This window comes from Sphaeramia orbicularis, chromosome 5, assembly GCF_902148855.1.
Source record: "Sphaeramia orbicularis chromosome 5, fSphaOr1.1, whole genome shotgun sequence".
Classification (NCBI taxonomy): Eukaryota; Metazoa; Chordata; class Actinopteri; order Kurtiformes; family Apogonidae; genus Sphaeramia; species Sphaeramia orbicularis.
This window is the reverse complement of record NC_043961.1, coordinates 41182875-41204665: the sequence shown is the minus strand read 5'-3', so window position 1 is coordinate 41204665 and position 21791 is coordinate 41182875. Positions and strand designations below refer to the sequence as shown.

Here is a 21791-nt window from a genome sequence, read left to right as displayed (position 1 = left end):
TTAATAGAGAAAAGTACTTACATAATTCACTATGATCCATAATGTGTGTATTTTCAATGGCAACCAAATCTAAAGAGACAAATCTGAACATATAAATCGCAGCATTGCCCAAAACATTTTCATAACATAACACTTTCACTGAATTGTGCAGCCCTGGGGATTAAGTATTTAAATATATTGATGTATATACTGTATGTACAGACATTTCCTACTTCAGATATGACTGCTGTCTCAAATATTATGTGGTTCAAGGATCTCAGTATTAAATTTGTCTTTGTTTGGGAGACATATCAGTACAACAGTCCTCATACCGTCACTGGACCTGAACCAGTGATCGACAAAAGCCCCACATTATTATTCAACTCCTGCCTCATGGTTCACATACAGAAGTAAAAAAAAATACTTTAGGTGTGATTAAGTCATGTGTAAATACGCAAATCATCCTACGCTGCTTCCACAGCTTTCTAGTGCCAGGCTGGGCTATTTCTGTGAGTCTGCCGTGCACGGTGAGTGTACACGTGAGGCAGCTGCCGACACACACACATATGGCAGAAACCTGAGATGGTGACGGCTTGGCCTCGGCTTCAGTTATTTTAGTCCACAGACTCTCAGAAGACGCTTTAGTCTTTGTCTGGCTGCATGTCAACGACAGACGTGTTTCAGCTGAAATGATCTCCGGTTCTCACTAATAGCATCAAAACTTCCACCTGTGATTTATGTCATCATATGAAAAACACTGGAGATGTTTATGAAGTAAAGAAATAGTTAATACAACTTTCAATATTGAGATCAAGTGAAACTAAAGAGCTGATTTTCAAATTATTATTATTATTTTTATGATTATTTTCTTCGATTCGATTAAACGATTATTTGAATCAGCGAAAAAATTGTATAAATGTGAGAGATGTGTGAAAATGACAACTTGCCCTTTATTCCACAACCAGCTGAAACAGCAACCACAAAAAATATAAAAGTGAAAGGACATAGAAAATATATCTATATAGAAATAACAACAACAATAACAACAGTAAAAAAAAGTATATACAAAAATATATATAAACAACAACAAACCAGTCCAATGATTCTACAAACAACTGCAATGATTGTTTCAGTTCTAGTTTATATAAAAGTACTTCAATGAACACGATAGAGTCAAGAAACTGTAATTACCTAAAAACAGGAACATCTGAGTAACTACATTATCCTCTGAGGACAGAAAAAAATGAACAAAAATTTAAAAAAAAAATAAAAAAAATAACAAAACCAAAAACTAATCAATAAAATAAACAAAAATAAAATAATAATCAACAAAATCAATAAAATAACCAATGAAACAAAGAAAATCAACAAAAATTACCTAATTAACATGAAAATACATTTTTTAAAAATCTACAAAATACAACAGCATAAAGCTATATATAAAATGTCTATATGGAAATAACAACAATAACAACAGCATACAAACATCTATAGATATAAACAACACCAAACCAGTCCAATGACATCTACAAACAATCAGTGACTGCAGTCTTCAACACATTTAGATCCAATTTACTAACTTATACTAATTGAACATTGAACTAACATCCAACTGTGTGTTGATCCTGGTGTCATCACATTGTAAATGCATACAGATCAGTGGCAGCTGCTCGTCTTTCAGACAGGGGAAGCTCATTGTCGGCTTTTATATGAAAAAAAAAAAAAAAAGTCAAGTTATTTAAACATACATTTGTTCGTACATCCGTTCCTTTTTAAGAAAATGCTCAGTGACCTTATTGTACCAAGTAGGCATCTTTTCCAGGGACTGGACCAGTGTCCTCTGAATGTCCAGCAGAGCTAGGCTGCTTAGATTGCCTTGGCCCATTGTGTTGTGGGTGTAAGACTTCAGCCTTTTTAAACAAGAGATGCTCCTTTCACTCCGACCTAGCCGACAGTTTGATTGATTTAACTATCTACAAAACAATATTCAACTCAAACAAGAAATGATTAAATTATGTAACTGAAACAAGAAAACGCTGACATTATGTTAAATTGAAACAAGGAAGTCCAATTAGTGTGTTTTATTTACAGTGCAAGAAATGAACGAGTAATTTCGTAGTGGTTCTCTCTTGATTTCACAGCAGAATGTGCGACGGTATTAAACTGAACTGTGTCAGTGAAGGAGTAGATCTCAAAATAGCTGTCAATCAAACGGGATTTAGCCGTTCAACTGATCCTCCAATCAGCACGTGGGATTCTGGCGTCCAGCCCGGCCGAGCTCCGCCCACAGCTCCATTCACCCCCAGAGACGCCCGGCATCCGGGGGCGGGACAACATCGTGGCATTTATCCAATTACCGTCCAGTTTTGAGGCAATGAAAAAAACTGTTCCATTCAGTCCCATTGGAGCCCATAGACACCCGGCGTCTACAGACAAATGCACCAAATGCATGAGATCGAATGAGAAAACAGCGCAACGGGAATGTATGAGAAGTGAACAACATCGTGTCTGTTGATTTGTGATAAAGCTGTGTAACAAGAATAGGATACCAAATTATTTATTAATTGAGTGTTGATTTATTGATTAATTTAATTATAGATTTATAACCAAACTTAAACTTAAATCAACTCAAAACAATAATTTGGAAATCTTGCATAGGTTGATAGTTCGTTGACTGCACAGTGAACCCATGTGTGAATAATAGTACACAAAGCACAACTGAGGCAATGGATTTATATACATATAAATACTTTATTAACTAAACTAAGACACACAAATAACATAAAGACAAGAGACAAATACAACCAAAGGAGCAGGAGATTATGGACAGGAGAATATGTAGATTAAGCTGGCAGACAGCTATATTCAAGATATTATAATGTTAGTGAGGTTACGTTGAGGTAAACCTACTTAAATTGGAATAACACCAACTCAGATAAATCAGGAGCAAGTTTTCTTACAAGTTGTTGCGGTGCGGATGCAGCAACTGGCACGGCCTTGACGGCGGATGGATGAAGTCTTCTGACGTAGTTCGAAGCAGGAACAGGCTGTGAAGCGACGTGCTTGTGCTGGAGGCCTCAAGGTCTGGAGTTCTGAAGTTCTGAAGTTCTGCTGGCTGGAGGAGGTTCACAGCTGGCTCTGGCGGCTGGTTCTGGAAAGCTCGCCAGGAGAAGATGGAACAGCTCTGAGAGCCAAGGAGATGGTCAAGACTCCTTGGAGAAAGCTCTTTGCTCTTAGGTGAGAGCTCAGAAGAGGTGGAGAAAGCTCTTTGCGAAGGTGAGAGCAGCGAGGGTGGAAAAAGCTCTGCTGAAAAGTTGGTTTCATTTACTTTTATAGTTTGTCCAAAAACCAGCTTGCCACGCCTTCCTCGTACATATAGATGAGTTATCGATGCCTTGGGGCGTTGCCTTCTTTGTCTGTTTTCGGCGGGAAAACGCCTCCTCGTGAATATTCAAAAATATCACGTTTCTCTTCCCTCTTGGGAAGACAGAGGGGGAGAGGACTGTGGCTTAGCCTTGTAAGAAAACTTTGCATCCTCAAATAAGATCCTCTTAAACTTTATACATCACCTGTAACCTCACTTAAGCATCAGTAAAATAATAGCATGATTATTCAGACATGCTATAAGCAGTGATACTCTTACTTTCACATAATTCACCGTGAACATGATCAGGACACACATATGTGAAACCACAGGTCAGGCAAATGGCTTAAGTATTACATGCATAAAAGAGTTAACGTGCTGAGTTAATCAACATTAACACATAATGTAATACATTATTTACATGGCACATAGAGTGATTTTATCATTCAGTCCTTTGTTCGTTTCTGGGTTCATCTTCACCTCTGGATAAGCAAGAATAATGGGACACAGATGTTGAGAGGCAAAAGGTCAGCTTAGTGTCAAAACCGAGTCCATTAGGCTCATTCTTTAAGATCATCTGTCTTTGTAAATGTCATTTGCAAAGGATGTCCCAGTACTGACCTGGTGACGGACCAATCAGCATGGTTGTTCAGGAATTTGGTTTGACACGGAGAGGAAGATAATATAATTTATACTTCTGTTTTTGAGTCTGTTCACTCACTCCACCGTCATCCGGCTACAGCTGATTCTGAATGAACTCATCTTTGAGATGAACGTGTTCTAACACATTTATGGTCAATAAAATGTCAACACAACCGAACATATTTAACCATTTAATTTTCGTAATTTCAGGGGAAGCCGGGCTTCCCTTGCAGTCTATAAGAAATCGCCACTGATACAGATATAGTGCATAGTCAGCTGCCATTGAATGTGTTTTTGAACCAACTCCAACTCCAATCATTACACCACCTCAACCATTTGAAGGTGATCAAAAGTGCACAAGAGGAAATAAAAGTAAATATTTACCAGCCGTGGTCGTAGGTGAAGCAGCTCCATTCGTTTAGTCCTCATGAGGGTCGCGGGGGTTGAAGCATCTCATTAAATTGAACTCTCATTGGATTGTGCTTGGAAATAATAATGTAATCTCTTAATAAATCCATCAGTCTGTCAGTCAACATATCTGTTGTACTGGTTTTCCCCCCATGTGCCCCATGTGTACAGCCTAAAGACTGTCACTAATGAGCTTTATTCAGACTAGTGGAGCCTCCATTTACATATTATGTAACAGGCTGTGAGAGTCGACCACAGGGGAATATGTGCGGAAAAACAAACAGGTTCATTAGTTCGTGGCAAAGTTGTTTCTTTGTTTATTACAAACATGGTGGTTTTGAAAGCTGTATGAAGTTTGGTGCATAAATTAATCAGTAATCTGAGAAAGTACTGATCTGAAGGATTCATGTATGTAAAATATTCATAAATAACATAAAGATAGTTCAAAGTGAACTGGCTGAAAGAAGACGTAGAGGATCTGGTTATATTTATAGTTTAATTATCTAATACTTAATGTTCTCATCAGCTCATTAGTGATTCAGTCTCACGTTGAACCTTTATGTAATATCAGAGTATGGTGGGCTAGAAGCCTTTTATACAACATAGACCAGAAAGTAGGAAACACAGATGAGAATAAAAACAATAAAACAGGAATTCAGGAAACCTAGTGAAGAAATTACCAGAAGAACCTGAATGAAATTAAATAGTGGTGATTAAAAACAGCAAAAAGTAATTCAGTAAAACTATACAAAACTATCTGTAATGCTAACAATAATTAAAACAATAAAATAAACTGGCTAAAATGTGAATCAAAGTAAAACCAGGTGAAATTGTAAAACTGAAGTAAGCTTTACAGGGGTGTCATTTTAGTTCTAGGGCCACATACAGCCCCAGTTGACCTTATGTGGGCCAGATCAGTAAAATAATAACATCATAACTTACAAATACATTATAAAATTTAATAATACTAACAACTCCAAGATTTCAAAACTGAAACATATAGCTTTTAACTCTATGATCAATACAAGACTCACTGACACTCCTGCCTGTTGATGTCTACAGCGTAAATTTTGGATTTTGCAAATTCATCCTGTGAGCTGAATTGAACCTTTTGGAGGGCCAGTTTTGGCTCCCAGGCCGTATGTTTGACATCCCTGCTTTAAAGGGGTAGAGGAAACAGGTGCAGAATGGAGTAAAAACAGACCTGACCAAATAAAAGACAAGTCACAACACAATATATTCATAATTATGACACTGTTATAGGATATCTTTTTTGTCATTCATGTACAGTAATCACAAATAAAATAGTAACACACTAAAAGATTAAATGACAATTAAACACAATTTAATTTTCTAAAACTGATTCATTTAATTTAAAGAACTGAAACTTTATTATCAGCTTTAAAATCCTTGTTTTACATTGTATATTAATACTTTTTCTGTATGGTTCAGCTCTGTCATGTTTTTTTTTTTTTTTTTTAATGCTGATGTGATTTCCAATCATAGTGAGATTTATTTGAGCTAATTCAACATCACACATGTTAAGTATCTCATATGAAATGAAGGTAAATACTTAATCATTAGTGTCTGTAATTATAAAATATTCCAACCCAAGTCATTTTTTGAATTTAAATTTTTGATTTCATTATTTATTCCTGTATTTTATACAAAGAATTTACATTAAAATGGAAGCTGTGACAGATGTATGCATGGTTCCTTTTCTGATCTCAATGAGATCTGATTAAATAGCTCAAGTGCAACTTAAACCACACAAACAGCAAATAAGGCTACATTCAGACTGCAGGCAAATGGGGCCCAAATCAAATTTTTTTGAATGTATGTGACCTGTATCCAAACTGTTAAAGACAGTTTGAACAGCACAAATCCAATTTTTTCAAATCCACCCCAGGCTACTTTCTTATGTGTGTAATGGTGCTAGTACAAACACAGAATCCAAATGCAGAACTCAAACGCCAAAAATATAGTTCAAAAGGTTTATTTATCACACACAGGTGAAAAATAATGATCAATGACAGAATCTTGAGGATAATAGTTGGTGATATCCTCCTCTGATTCGTCCTCCGGATCGAGGGCGACAGCCCGTCTCCCCGAGCGGTGTTAGGGGGTTTTTTCCCGACTAGGGAAAAGCAAAGGGAGGTCAGGGACGGAAACAGGTCATACACAGGCAGGCAAAAACTCAGGCAACAGGACATAAGGACAAGGCTTAAACTCACGTACCGGTAGTCAGGGCGAGAAGGTCAAAACCAGGTTTCAGATGAGGCAGACAAACTGACAGGGAGCAGGCAGAAGACGAAAAACCGAGGAATCCAAAACAGGTCAAAAAACAGGCAGGCAAACGAACAAACGAGGTCAAGACGCTGGTAAGAACTACAAGAGTTACAAACTGGCGACTGGCAGGGGGAAGAGACAGGGTTTAAATACACAAAAGGGAGGGAAGACAACTAGACACAGGTGGAGCAAATCAGGGCGGAGACAGGTAATCAGGACAGAGGTCAGGATGAACGGGGAACAGGAAGTAAAGACGACAGACAAGACACATGAGGGAAATCTTAACAAAATAAAACAGGAAGTGACAAACAAAAACACAAAGAACAGACAAAACCAGACTAGCGTCTGGCAGCAGGTGTGACAATGTGGTCCTAAATCCGATACGTATCTGATATTTTGCAATGAGACTTCAGTACGAAGAGCCAGGTCGCATTTATTCGACCTTTATGTCCTTGAAATGCAACAAACGTCACAATTCTGCGTCCCAGGAGGAGGAGCAGCAGGAAGAACATATTTACTTCTGTAAACACAGTGTGTGCTTGCATGGTCACATATTACGTCAGGACCTCTTTTGCGCATGCAGGTCACTCCAAGGTAGCATTCAGTTCATACTCAAAACTGATAGAAGTCGCATGTAATGTGTAATATGAAGGAGCACACAAAAAATTGGATTTCACCAAAAAATCCTAATTGTGCATTACAACCTGCTGTCTGAACGTAGCCTTAGAAACCATTTGGCACATTTAGACAAACATGCCATCTAATCAGCAACTGAATGACAATAAATGAAATGCATATTGTGAATGTGCCGTGTGTTCATGTATGTGAGTCCAATCCACAACAAAAATGACAGAAGTGGGGGATTTTTGTTCTGCAGGTGTGTCTGTTTGTCTGTCTACACCTGTAAGTCAGAATCTATTGCACATGTTGGATGACATTCATTAGAACAAGGGTGTCAAACATATGGACCGTGGGCCCAAACTAGCAAGAAATCCATTCTAGCCTGTGGGTTATGGAATGCAAAAATTACATAAACATATTAACAGTAAAAGGTGGTAAAACCATTTTAGTTCAGGTTCCACATTCAGACCAATATGACCTAAAGTGGATCAGACCAGTAAAATAATACTATAATAACCTATAAATAAATAATGACAACTCCAAATTTTTCACTTATATAAAAATATTTACATTTATAAACAATCCTTTCATGAAAAAATCTGAATAACCTGAACAAATAAGAACAATATGAAATGTCTTAATATAGTCAGTGTAATTGTGCCAATATTTTGCCTGTTATTAAATGTTGTGTGTATTTGTAGATCCACTGTGATCTGTAAGTTATAATGTAAGTGTTTGCTCCTGGAGGATTCTGTTGGGTTTCTGTAAATTGGCTTAGAGTCTGGTTTTTCACCAACTCTATATATAAAGTGTCATGAGATAACTTTTTTTGTGATCTGGCATTATATAAATAAAATTTGATTGATTGAGTGATTTAATTGGTTTTCCCCTGTAAATCGCTTTGGAAAAAAGCATCTGCCAAATGCATAAACATAAACATAATGTACATGTGGAAATGATCAAGTGAGGCAAAATATTGGCAAGATTACACACATTTTTCTTTAGAAATTTCTGGTTGTTCATGTTATTCACATTTTTAAAGAATAGTTTGTACCTTTTCACTCTAAAACAGAGAAAAGTTTGGGGTTGACATTATTTATTGGTTATTATATTATTATTTTACTGGTCTGACCCATTTGACATCATGCTATGGCATGACATTTGTGATTATTGTTTTGCATCTCAGACCCCTGAATTCAACGGTCCACATACTTTTGTCCATATAGTGGCTGAGATCTGAGATGTGGCATTTACATGACCTGTCCAGGAATAGCATAGGAATATTATCATATTTAAAATAAGGGCTCTGTATCAGCGTTCATGTAAACACAGTCACAGGTGAGTAAGCTGAATCCAAAATCCCTATGGAGTCACTTTAATTACGTCTTACATGAATCATAACCCAGAAATTGTCACTCAGACACACACACACACACACACACACACACACACAAAGACTGAAATAGTGACAGATTGACATAGACATGATCCAGATACTTCATATGTGACCAACACTTTAGGAACGCCTGCAGTCACGATCATCCAAGGGATCAAAATGTAAACTGTCCTGATGTAAAGTTGTGTTTTTAAATACACAAATGATGATACACACACACATGCATGCACGCACACACACACACAACCGTGCACACACACACACACACACATACACACACACACACACACACACACACACACACACAGAGGTCACCCCATGTATAGCAGGCTGATTCAGTGTGTCAGTGTATTTGTGTGGAAGGACAGAAGTCTCAGAGTGGCACCTGTTCACTGGAACCCACTGGGGGAAATTCCACCCCCGCTCCCTCAGTGTGTGTGTGTGTGTGTGTGTGTGTGTGTGTGTGTGTGTGAACCTGTGCTGTGGTATAAGGAATGTCGACGCTGGACTTTCCTGGTTCACATGGGCCTCCTGCGCCATCACTTCCTTTACGACTCCCCCCTATTTAAAGGCCGATGTGGAGCCAGAGCAGCTTCAACAGGAGATTAAAGCTAAACTCTTCACACTCCTCACACCATCAGGGAGTCACCCACTGACCGACTGGCCACCGGACGCCTCTGGACGTTTATCCAAGACTGCAAAGACCTCCTAAACCTCTTCCACAGGACAACAAAAATCAGCAGAATTTATATATTTATTTTTTGCTTCAAAAACTGAGATTAAAGCCATTTCTTAACTTGAGAAAACAAAATTCTTTCCTGGCAACATCCATGTTTTGGGAGAATTTAAAAAGTGTTTAAGACAAAATTAAGAGTGGATTTCTGAGACCAGCAAAACTTTGTTACAAAGGACCACAACGAGGATTTTCTAAAACCCAGGAGCCAGGAGACCTTTAAATCTGTATCAGTATGAGCAGCGGTGCGACCACCTCGGCGCCTCCTCCTCAGCCTCAGGCCTTCAAACGGGCTGTGAAGAAAATCAAATGTGCGGCGATGGTGGCCAGCCTGGCCAAGAGCTGGCAGGGCTGGGCCAGCGAGCATGCCGACAAACAGGACACCATCCCCAGTGGCTGGATGCCCTCATCTGTCACCGACGCAGATGACAAAGAGCGCCACCATGCGGTCAAAGTCACCGTCACCCCTCGTGTCGCTGCAGATCCCAGCAACTCCAGTAAGATCCGGACCTGCTCCATAACCAAGACTGTCCAACCCAAACGGAGTGAGTGCAGCAGCAGCGACGTGGTCAACGCCATCCGGGGCAAGATGGAGGCAGCGCCCGAGAACACCAAACCCTTTCTGGGGAATGAGTCGCCGACACGACGGCGCCACATGAGGGCGCTACAGAGCAGCGGAGGAGGGGGTGGAGTCATCCAGGACAGGAAGCAGATGCTTCAGGAGAAGAAGTCGGAGTCGAGGTGCAGCAGCGTGGACACCGAGGACAGCGGGCTCGGAGAAGACGAAACCAATGCAGAGTTAAAGGTCGAGCAGAACGACACGTTTCCCATGAAGAAAGCCAACAGGCCCAAGGTAGAGTCACACGACCTGATGAATGTCCCAGTAAAGAATGTAAACAAAGCCTCTGAACATGAGAATCTGCACATGCGCACGCACGCACGCACTCACACACACACACACACACACACACACACACACACACACACGCACACACACACACACCCTCACACACACACACACACACATCCATCATGTTTTGATCTCCTGCTTGAAAAATGTTCTGGTGAAGTTCAGTCTCCAATCTTTTTTTACCAAAAAGCTTTCATCAACTAAACACTAAACACTCAGGTCATGGTATAAACATTAACATTATATAGATAGATAACTTCATTTATCCCACAGAGGGCAATTCCGTCATAAGTCTCCAATATGGTTTCGGTGGCTCATAGAACAGTATAAACAAAAAAAAAGAAGGAACTGACATTGACATTTCATACATCATCATACACATACACACACTGTGAGTGTGAGCAGCTTAATGTGATCATAACAGTAATTAACAGTTAATAAACAATCAGGCACCTACAACCCTAACTCACTGATCAGCCTGATGGCAGAGGGAATAAATGAGTTTGTGTATATGTTTGTACATACCATGCAAATCCACTTTTGACAATTTTGAGAGCATAGAATGAGACCAAATTAACCAGAGTGTCAAAGAGGCAACATCATCAGAAGTTAGTGTCACAGCCTGTTGTCATTCACTGACTGTATTTCTAAGATAACAGTTAACTAACACATGCACACTAATACTACGATCATTATCAGATTATTGTTGATCATGTAAACAGTCTAATCTGATCTGTTTGATAAGATAACAGCAGTAATCTGATAATAATAAATCAGATTAACACACCTGGATTTGTCCCCAATACTCCCATGTCTTCCTGCATGTATACAGGTTAATCTGATTTATTTAGTTCTGTCACGTCTGCACATTTGCAAAAACAATTAAAAATCATAGAAAACAGAAGCTACATAGTCAGACGTGAGTTGAAGACAATAACAGGAAGTTTGATTCTACCATGACTACATATGTACCAGAGGCGATTTCTTACAGACTGCAAGGGAAGCTTGGCTTCCCCTAAAATTGTGAAAATTAAATGGTTAAATATGTACGGTTGTGTTGACATTTCATTGACTACAAATGTGTTAGAACACGTTCATCTCAGATGAGTTCGTTCAGAATCAGCTTTATCACAAATCAATGGACTCGGTGTTGTTCACTTCTCATACATTCCCGTTGCATTGTTTTCTCGTACGATCTATGGTCAATGCATTTGGCTGTAGACACTTGAATGGCACTTCAATGGGACTGAGTGGAACAGTTTTTTTCATTGCCTCAAAACTGGATGGTAATTGGATAAATGTCGCGATGTTGTCCTGCCCCTGAACGCTCAGCATCTCTGGGGGTGAATGAAGCTGTGGGTGGACCTCGGCTGGGTTGGACGCCAGGCTTCCACATGCTGATTGGAGGATCAGTCGAAAGGCTGAATCCCATTTGATTGACAGCTATTTTGAGATCTCCTCCTTCACTTGAAAGGGTTCAGTTTAATACCATCGCGCATTCTGCTGTGAAATCGAGAGAGAAACCACTATGAAATGACTTGTTCATTTCTTGCACTGTAAATAAAACACACTCATTGTACTTCCTTGTTTCAATTTAACATAATTTCAACGTTTTCTTGTTTACTTGGTACGATAAGGTCACTGACCATTTTCTTAAAAAGGAACGGAGGGCCGAATTTATGTTTAAATAACTTGACTTTTTTTTTTTATGTAAGCTGACAATGAGCTTCCCCTCTCTGAAAGATGAGCAGCCGCCACTGATACGTATGAACTCTGAAAGAAATCCAGTAATGGACCGGAGTGTCTAAACCAGATTATCACATTTTTTTAAGTGCATGTAATTGCATCAGATCTGATTATTACAATGATCTGATTAATCCCAGTTATCAGATTTTTGTGGTTATATAAACAGACTCAGTGTCTAATGGTGGACACTGTCGATGCTGTAGAGGAGTAGAACAGAAACACTAAAGGCTTTTATCATCGATGTAGGCAACAGTCGTCATGACGGTAATGGAGTTAAATGACCTGCACCAGCACAAAAAGACTCAAACACAAACTTCACGTAAACCACACAGTCAAATGTGTGAATTATTATTTAAACCAAAGCCCAATGAGGTCACACATACACAAATGTACAACAGTAACGTTTCCTCTGGCAAACTGCCCAGCAACAACCAGCAGATAAATCTGGACACCAGCAGTTGTAGGGAGTGGATTAGCACCACATGGTTTTATGGTGCGCTCAAAGACCACAAACAGAGCTCATAACAGACTGACTTTTAATGGTAATTTTACTGTAACATGACTCAGTTTCAAGTGGAAATGGTTTGGAGTAACTCACAGATATGCAACAGTTAGATTCACTCGACACATTTACAGATGCTGACAATATACAAGTTTTTGGCTTTAATAGAGAAAACCCAAAATAAACACACATTTGCACTGAAAGTCTTGAAAAAAGGATTTATTGAAGGTAAATCCAGCGAGCCTTATTTACCCATAAAGACCCAAGCATCCACCTTTAACCAAAACCATCTACTGATGTAACTGTTGAATAACTGTTGATCCACTAATCCTATCAATCCATGTAAATAATTGGTGTAAAATACAGTTTGTCATGTTTTCATGGTCATCAGATATGACCCATTTGGATGTTCAGAAGCTACGTAGTTACCATGGAAACACCGTCATCTTCTACAACACAGGTGTCAAACTCCGGTCCTCAAGGGCCGGTATCCTGCATGTTTTAGATGTTTCCCTCTTCCAGCACACCTGATGGTCGTTATCAGGCTTCTGCAGAGTTGGATGATAGGCTCATCATTTGAATCAGGTGTGTTGGAAGAGGGAAACATCTAAAACATGCAGGATACCGGCCCTTGAGGATCTGAGTTTGACACCCCTGTTCTACAACATTGACTCATCAGTAAAACCCATGGAACTGGATCAATGACAGTGGATGGACACTGGGTTTATGTTCAGTTAATGAGAGACTTGATGAAAAAAAATATCATTTTTTCTTCAGTTTTCTGTCTTTCTGATATAAAAACCTTGAGCATTTATGAACACCTGAATGATCAGTAAATTGAATATGGGTATATACATTATTATCACTGACAAAAGGCCAAAAGACAGAAGATAATATTATAATAACTGGTGATAAATCAGTTAAGAAAAGTTCAATATAGAGGAAAAAACATTTTGGAACTGCTACAAAAGTAGCTCTGGGTCTTTATGAGTTAAAAATTAAAATGTGAAGTTAGTTTGAAGTTAGTTTGTTAATGGTACATATTGAATGTTCTCATATATTCTAATGATGAAGGAAAAAGAATTTGAATTGCTTTCTCTTGCCTGAAACATATGGTTCTGCACGGGTCTCATATTCGACCTCTGTGGGGAAATAACTAAATAATTCATGGTGAATGAACTGCTGGACGGCAGTTTTTGTCATTTATCATCATACAGAGAGAACAGAGTCACATGTAAAAGGACAGTCATGTCAGTGAAGACCAGATGCTTAAATTTCACTGGCAAACCTTTTTTTCATGATGGAGATCATTGAAGAACTACTGACAAATGTCTAGATTAATGCCTTTATCACGGAAATTCGCCATTGACGTAACATGCAGCTTGATATTGATACTTACACAGACTAACACCCCCATTTTGGCCTCAGCTCCCCCTTCTCAGCTTTCTCAATCCAAACGCCCCCTGATGGTGTCCCAATGCCCCCGTTGAGAAACACTTTTGTAGAAGATGGCAGTGTTTCCATGGTAACTACGAGCCTCTGAACGTCCAAATGGGTCATATCTGATGACCATGAAAAGATGACAAACTGTATTTTACATCAATTATTTACATGGATTGAGAGGATTAATGGATCAACAGTTATTAAACAGTGTAGATCCATGGATGGTTTAGGTTAAAGGTGGATGTTTGGGTCTTTATGGGTTAAGCAGCGCCTCACACATAAGTTTGTCCCTGATTTACACATAAACACATGATGACAATGAGGCTTACGCTGTCAGGGGCCAACAAGAAGGGTATATCCCTGACATCCCCCCAGTCCTCACAACATACTGTGGATCTATACTTTTATTATGTCATTATTTAGTCATATTATACTACATGTGACCTTGTGACACACACACATACTCTGTATAAAGTTCATACAAGCTGTAAGCTCTGCATACAATCTAATCTACATAACACCATGTAGCGAGCAAATTGGGTCAAGGCCCTTTTGGAATACAGCCATGGATTTATCTGCAACTTACATAGCATACTAACAACTCTGAGGAAACCATAAAAACACCTGCTGGCATATGCAACTTGTTCAGATGCCGATACTCTGTAAGTATGCCTGTTTACCCTGTGTATACAAAATAAATCCTCCCTCTCTGAGATGATCCACTGGTTTCACACTTCTTTGTGAAACGAATGACAACAATACAAAAGATACCAACTTAATTTTGGATGATTGACATGAACAAATTTGAGCTTGACTGGCCCTCTATTTCCTTAATAATGTCCAAAAAAAAAAAAAGATTTTTCAACAGAAGCTCCCCCAACCATTCGGAAAAAGCATACCACCTGGTGTCAAAATATGACATCATGTAAACTCAAGGTTGTGGCCTGAAGAAAGAGAATTGATAGACAATCGATATGAACTCAGTTTGAGCTACATGGACCTGATAGTGGCAGAATAATGGTCAGAGAACCAATTTTTCACCACAAAACTCCACCTAGTGAATGAAAATGACACCACGTGAACTCTGGATGGTAGCCAGAAAATGGACATTCGTAAGACGATCAATATGAACCAAATTTTATCTCGAGTGGCCTATTATTGCTTGATTTACATCCAAAAAATGTATTTTCAACTAAAGCGCCCCCATTTGGATGACTTATAATACTCATAAGTTGCTTTTCCATTGGACATATGCACAAAACTTTACTGATATTTACTAAATGTCAAGAAAACAGATGTGTGTAATGTCGGTTTTTCCATTAACCTCCTGAGACCCAGGAAATGTCAGCAAAATACAAACTTTTTTTGTTTTTTATTAAATAAGTGCCTATATTGGAAACATCATGATGCAATAGTTTTTTCAGATGCAGTTTTTAAAATTTTTGTGGAATGTCAGTTTTCTTTTGTTTTCTTTTTTTTTTTTTTTATAAAGCTGTGAAACTCTTGTGCACAAATGTGGACAGAAAACCCATAGCTGGGTCTTAGGAATTTAAATCACAAATGTGAAGATTTGTTTATTTATTATCACGAGATGTCACGGGAAGTCATTCCATAAACATGGCAACAAAGATAAATATATGTTGTTTTGAATCTAGAAAGCTCATTACCCCTCTATCCTGTACTAAATAAAAAAATGATTCAGTTTCCTTGTGTGTCCACACATACCGCTTTGTGTCTGTTATAAAACTCTTCTTCGCTTGTTGTAACATCCATCAACATCGTTTTTTTTTTTTTTTTTTCACATGACTCTAGTTGTGCAAAAAGATCTTTCCAATGCAGTTTAGCACAATATAACAATTTCACTACGCTTGAAAAACCACCTCTTACCAGCACAAAACCTTTTTATCGAAAAACAAGAGTTCTGACAAAATTGTCATTTTTCCATTAGGCACATTTTTATGTGCAAGGTATATTCACGTAATTTGAGGATCAGTGGAAAAACCACTACAGAGAAGCTGAAATCGATAGGGTGCTTCCACTAGGGGTCCCCTATGTTGGTTATCAAAGGATAGGAAATCCAACCAAATCTGTCCTAGTTATTGTGTTCACACCAAGGATATCCAGTGGCAGCATTCAGGGTAAAACCATTAAATGATATAAATATCCTAAAATAGAGCATAAATATGTCCAGACCAATCAGACAAAGTGAATAAACAGGTTCTAACAGAAGTCCCTTTCATGTCACCTGAAGAATTCCAAATGCGTAGACATCAAACAGCATAACAGTTGCATAAGTGCGATGCTGAAATCTCTCCTATAAAAGGTAAAGCAGAGTCAGGCGGTGTCCTCCTGACACGACGAGGGGAGGTCGCCAAACACACAACTCATCCAACTCGTAAAAACACACACTCACACACGCTGGTCCACGGTGCAATGGAATATATATAAATAAATATAGTCACTGTTGAAACGTGTTCTCCAGGCTGACCTTCAGGTGGAACACCCTGTGAGGGTGAACCAGGATGAAGATACACAGAAAGAGCAGAGCAGGACATGTGGTAATCTGAGATGCAGAGACACCGAGACGGGCGCAAAAACTACCTACATGCTTAAGTACAAATGGGAATATCATACAGGGAATATACTGCAAACACGAACACATGGACGACAGGTTCAGTGGTAACATATTTAGTGTTAGAATAACAACTGATTACCGACTTGTTGTGATAAAACAAAAATACAAGATAAAACTGTCTCAAATCTGAACTCAAAAATCCTTGTCTAACGAACTGAATAATTCTGTCAAGTTAACTTCAGAAAGAGTTCAGGAGAGTGGGCGGAGTTAAGACCTGCATCATCACGTTTTGGTGATGTATTGTTGTAATTGGCAGGTGCCTTTTCCGGTCGTGAACTTTTTGTCGTTCTTTTGCGCCTTGTTTCAAAACTGGAAATACATTTTATAACTCACATTATGCATTTATTTTGTTTAAGAAATTGCCACAACTGTATGGACTTCCACTGTTTGAATTTATGGTAGAAAAAAAGATTTGGAACTTTGTATAATAATAATAATAATAATAATAATAATAATAATAATAATAATAATAATGATAAGACTTGGTCCACTTTTAAATGATTAGGTGAGATAGAAATTTATAAAGAGATGAAAAAAAAAAAACAGCTAGAAATAAAGATAGAAGCTCATGCCTCAGTCATTTAGGACACTGTGGTGCATGGTTCAGCGCAAGAGTCTCAGGGTGTTTTCACTGTTGAATTTCGTTCTGATTTAGGGACCATTGTATTACAATGTGTTCCAGTGTTGCACATCTCCTTGTTTTGGTTTGTGCTCACACTGCTCCATGCCCCCAACACCACGCCCATCTAAACAGGTGTGCCATGGTCTTTCATGCACTCACTGAAAATCTTGAATACTTCATTCCTTCATGTGCTCACTGAAAATCTTGAATACTTCATTCCTTCATGTGCTCACTGAAAATCTTGAATACTTCATTCCTTCATGTGCTCACTGAAAATCTTGAATACTTTGGAGTTTTTGTGTGTGTTTTTTAGCATTTCCAATTCATGCTCGTCTTCCCAAATGCCAATGAGGCATTCTATCTCTTCCTCAGTCCAAATTGCTCCTCAACTCATTTTCTCCACTTGCTTATCAGCTTGTGAAAGGTATGAAGCTCATTAAGCTCATTAGCCTGCTGTCTGTTTACGTCTGGCAGCGGCACTTTTTCGATAGAGCCGCTTTTTGCTTTATGGAAATGTTTGCGACATGGCAGCATATCATACTCAGAGTGGTAGAGAAAACTGTAGTTGTCTATGTCTAACATTGTGGTCATGTTCACACTGTGAACAAACCGCTCTGTGGGGTGATTGCAACAGAGCTGAGACCACCTCTTCCAAGTGGTCTCAGCTCAGTTGTTTTGTTCCAGAATGGAGCATGATTACCGCTTTCACATATGCCCAATTGAACCGATCCAAAGACTTGTTCTGGAACAACGGCTCCAATCGATCCAGGTGTGAAAACACCCTCATAATAAGAAGTCACCAGTTTGATTCCAACACCAGCCAAGACTGTTGAATTATGTCTGCACACTTTAATATTTAATTCAGCTGAATTACATTTTTAAGTTCAAACAACTCCCCTAGTTCAACTAAGTAATGTAATCAACAAATAATCAACAAAGTGTGTCCAAAAAAGAAGGACAGAGGTACACACAACAGGAGATATTTCATTGAGACATGATATATGTTCACAGAACCAGTTGTGTTTGTTCAGTTGACGCCCTTTTATTCATTATTTTAAGCTGAAACAATATGTTATATTTCACATATCATTACCCTCACAGCATAACTGAAGTAAATGTTGATGCTGAGCACGGAAGGGAAAGGAGCAAACCTTGTGAGGATCCAAGTGAGGATCAGGAGTATTATCGTTTTAACAGTTCACAGAGTTTCCTTGGAAGGTCCCTCAGTGACAAGTCTTTACTGTCATAGACCAAATACCAAAGAGATCTGATGACACTGATATGAGACCCTGGCAAACGGAGAGGAATACTGACAGATGAGGGAGGAGGTGGGAAAGAGGAGGCATACAGGAAGAGGTAGGGAGGAGGAGGTAGGAAGGAGGAGGCATGAGAGGAAGAGGCATGAAGGAGGAGGTAGGAAGGAGGAAGCAGGAATAAGGAGGCAGGAAGGAGGAGGTAGGAAAGAGGAGGTAGGAAGGAGGAGGTAGGAAGGTTGTGTTTTAGGCCTCATTATGTACTATATGTATGTACTACATATGTACTATATATTTGTACTATATGAAGTACTATATATGTACTATACCTATGTATTATATGTAAGTACTATGTATGTACTATATGTATGTATTATATGTATATACTATATATGTACTATATGTAAGTACTATATATGCACTATATGTATGTATTATAAGTATATACTATATATGTACTATATATGTATTATATGTATGTACTATATATATATGTATGTGTGTATGTATGTATTTGTGTGCAAAGGAAATACCAGGCTATTGGGATCAGTTCCACCAGCTGGAGTTTATTTAAAGGTACAGGGTCATTTATCCACATCAGTATACAGGGAATAGGGATGTGTGTGTGTGTGTGTGTGTGTGTGTGTGTGTGTGTGTGTGTGTGTGTGTGTGTGTGTGTGGGTCATTCAATGCAATTTTTAGCTCATCTGAAACTATTAATAATTCATTCTAACTGACAGACCAACGGCCTGAACACTGTTTTATAGGAACTGTCCTTAAGGTCAGAGATGTACAGTTTGTCACATGTGGATGAAGCTTTATCCAAAACTAAGACGCATTCAAGACAAACGTAGACTGAATCCATATTTTTATACTATTCAGATTCTGTCCATTCTTAGTTTTACTAAAGCAAAGATGTTAAATTAGTACTTAAACATTTGCCACAGTCTGTTTTTAAACATCTGTGCTTGTGCTTGGGTAAGGAAAGTGTGTACTTTTTATGTGTTTAGACATTAATACTGCACAGGACGCATTTACCTCTGCTTTAAGGAGCCTGGACTCAGTGGATCATACTTCTTTATGTTTCACCTCTGTATCCTCTATGATTCAGTGGGTTGGATGTCAGTAACTATTCATAGAAAGCAACATGGTTTATGTTCATGTATAAAGCTCTGTTGGTAAACTCCCAGAATGCCTCTGCACCCTTCTTTCTGTCAACTCTAGTAGTTTCCATTGACGTTCCTCCTAGTGGTTGTTCTTTACTGTTCTCTGAGTTCTAACAGACTTTGGCAAAACAGCATTTACCATCATGCACCACGGTTGTGGAATAATCTTCAAACCACTCTTAAACTCCAAACATTCATCTCCGTTAATGATTTTAAAAGTACCATCGAGGATGAATGAGTCCATTATGGATGAATGATTATTGTGTTTTATTGTTCATTGTGTTTCATGTATGTGTTTTGTATAGCTTTGACTTTGTTTGGCTGATACTTTGGACAAGTCTCTTTTACAAAAGAGATTTCTAATCTCAATAGGACTTCCAGTTTAACCCATAAAGATCCAAACAACCACTGTAGGCCAGAACCATCTACTGATGGAACTGTTCAATATCTGTTGATCCACTAATCCTATCAATCCATGAAAATAATTGGTGTAAAATACAATTTGTCCTTTTTTTTATTGTCATCAGATATGACCCATTTAAATGTTCAGAGGCTCCATAGTTACCGTGGAAACACCGTCATCTTCTACAACATTGATTCACTAGTAAAACCCATGGAGTTGGATCAATGACAGTGGATGGACACACATTTTTTTTTTTACAAAATATTAAATAACATGAAATAATAGGCAAAAAAGGACTGACATGAAATAAATAAAAGAATAAAATAAGCAAGAAAATGAAAAAAAAAAAAAGAATAAAATTGACACAAAACAATAAGCAACAACAAAATAAGCCTCAAACTGAATGAAATTGGAGAAAAAAAAATAATGAACTCATGGAGTTGGATCAATGACAGTGGATGAACACACTGGGTTTATGTTCAGTTATTGGTATTTTTGCTAAAAAAAAAAAAAAAAAGTCACTTTTTCCTCAATTCTCTCTGTTTTGATATTATAAAATACATGATTTACAGTGAAAAAATGTAAAATAAAAAGGAAAATATTATGATGAATGAGGATAAATCCCTTAAGAAAGGTTAAACATAGAGAAAAATGTGTTTGGGAAGTGACACAAAAGTAGCACTGGGTCTATATGGGTTAAATAAAGATAAATAAACAAATAATTAATTGATTATTATTTTCTCCAGATTAAGATCGCCTCGATGGGTGACATCAAAAGCCGTTGGCAGCAGTGGTCAGACCAGCACATGGAAGGTCAGAAGCTGAACCCCTTCAGTGAGGAGTTCGACTACGATTATGCCATGTCCCAGCGCCTCCGCAAGGGCGATGACGGCTACGGTCGACCCAAAGACGGATCCAAGACGGCCCAGAGGGGCGACCGGGCCCAGAAACACATCCACAGGGAGATGGAGGAGATGGTGTGGATCATCAGAGACATGGGCTTCAAGGACAAACAGGGCCGGACCATCATCTCCTTCGGCCGCCTCTTCGACCGCTACGTGAAGATCTCCGATAAGGTGGTGGGCATCCTGCTGCGCTGCCGCAAACACAAGATGTTAGACTTTGAAGGGGAGATGCTGTGGCAAGGAAGGGATGATGATGTCATCATTACACTCAGGGACTGAGGATGGCTGTGATGTCTTATGAATACATATAAACACCTTCAAAAAGACTGTTTTCGAAAGGAAACCAAACTTAACCCTTTATAGGGCACTCATATACACTCTGAAATACTCTGAATTCAACATTCAACTTTAGTGTGTTATTGGAGGACATAACAAGACTTTATTACTTTTGTGAAATTTTTCAAAATGTTTTATTGTCATGTACAAAATCAAGGTCAGTGAAGTTACCACATGTGGTTCCTTTGCTATTGAGCCTGTTTGGTGACTTGTGAGGTAAAAAAAGCATATTAACACATTATTAACTTGTGGCCATGAGTTACTTATCTCATAGCAGGAAGATGGAGCCTTGCTGAATCCCCGTTTCAGTTTGTGTGGAAAGTACAGATGTCAAACTAATACTGTGAAGTCAGTTGTGTTGAAAGGACAAGTAAAACCAAAGTTATGAGACACAATAAAAACATCATTTTTCGGCGATAGTGTCACTACGTTTAGTCC

The 21791-nt window shown here is 38.5% G+C and overlaps 1 protein-coding gene across 1 annotated transcript; it reads left to right on the top strand.

Moving 5' to 3' along the window:
* The first annotated feature begins 9419 nt into the window (after window positions 1-9419).
* On the top strand, window positions 9420-21296 carry abraa (actin binding Rho activating protein a). Its single transcript, XM_030134483.1, has 2 exons — window positions 9420-10285; window positions 20859-21296. Exons 1-2 carry the CDS (start codon window positions 9668-9670, stop codon window positions 21294-21296), a joined length of 1056 nt encoding a protein of 351 aa, XP_029990343.1. The 5' UTR covers window positions 9420-9667.
* The last annotated feature ends 495 nt before the right edge of the window (window positions 21297-21791 follow it).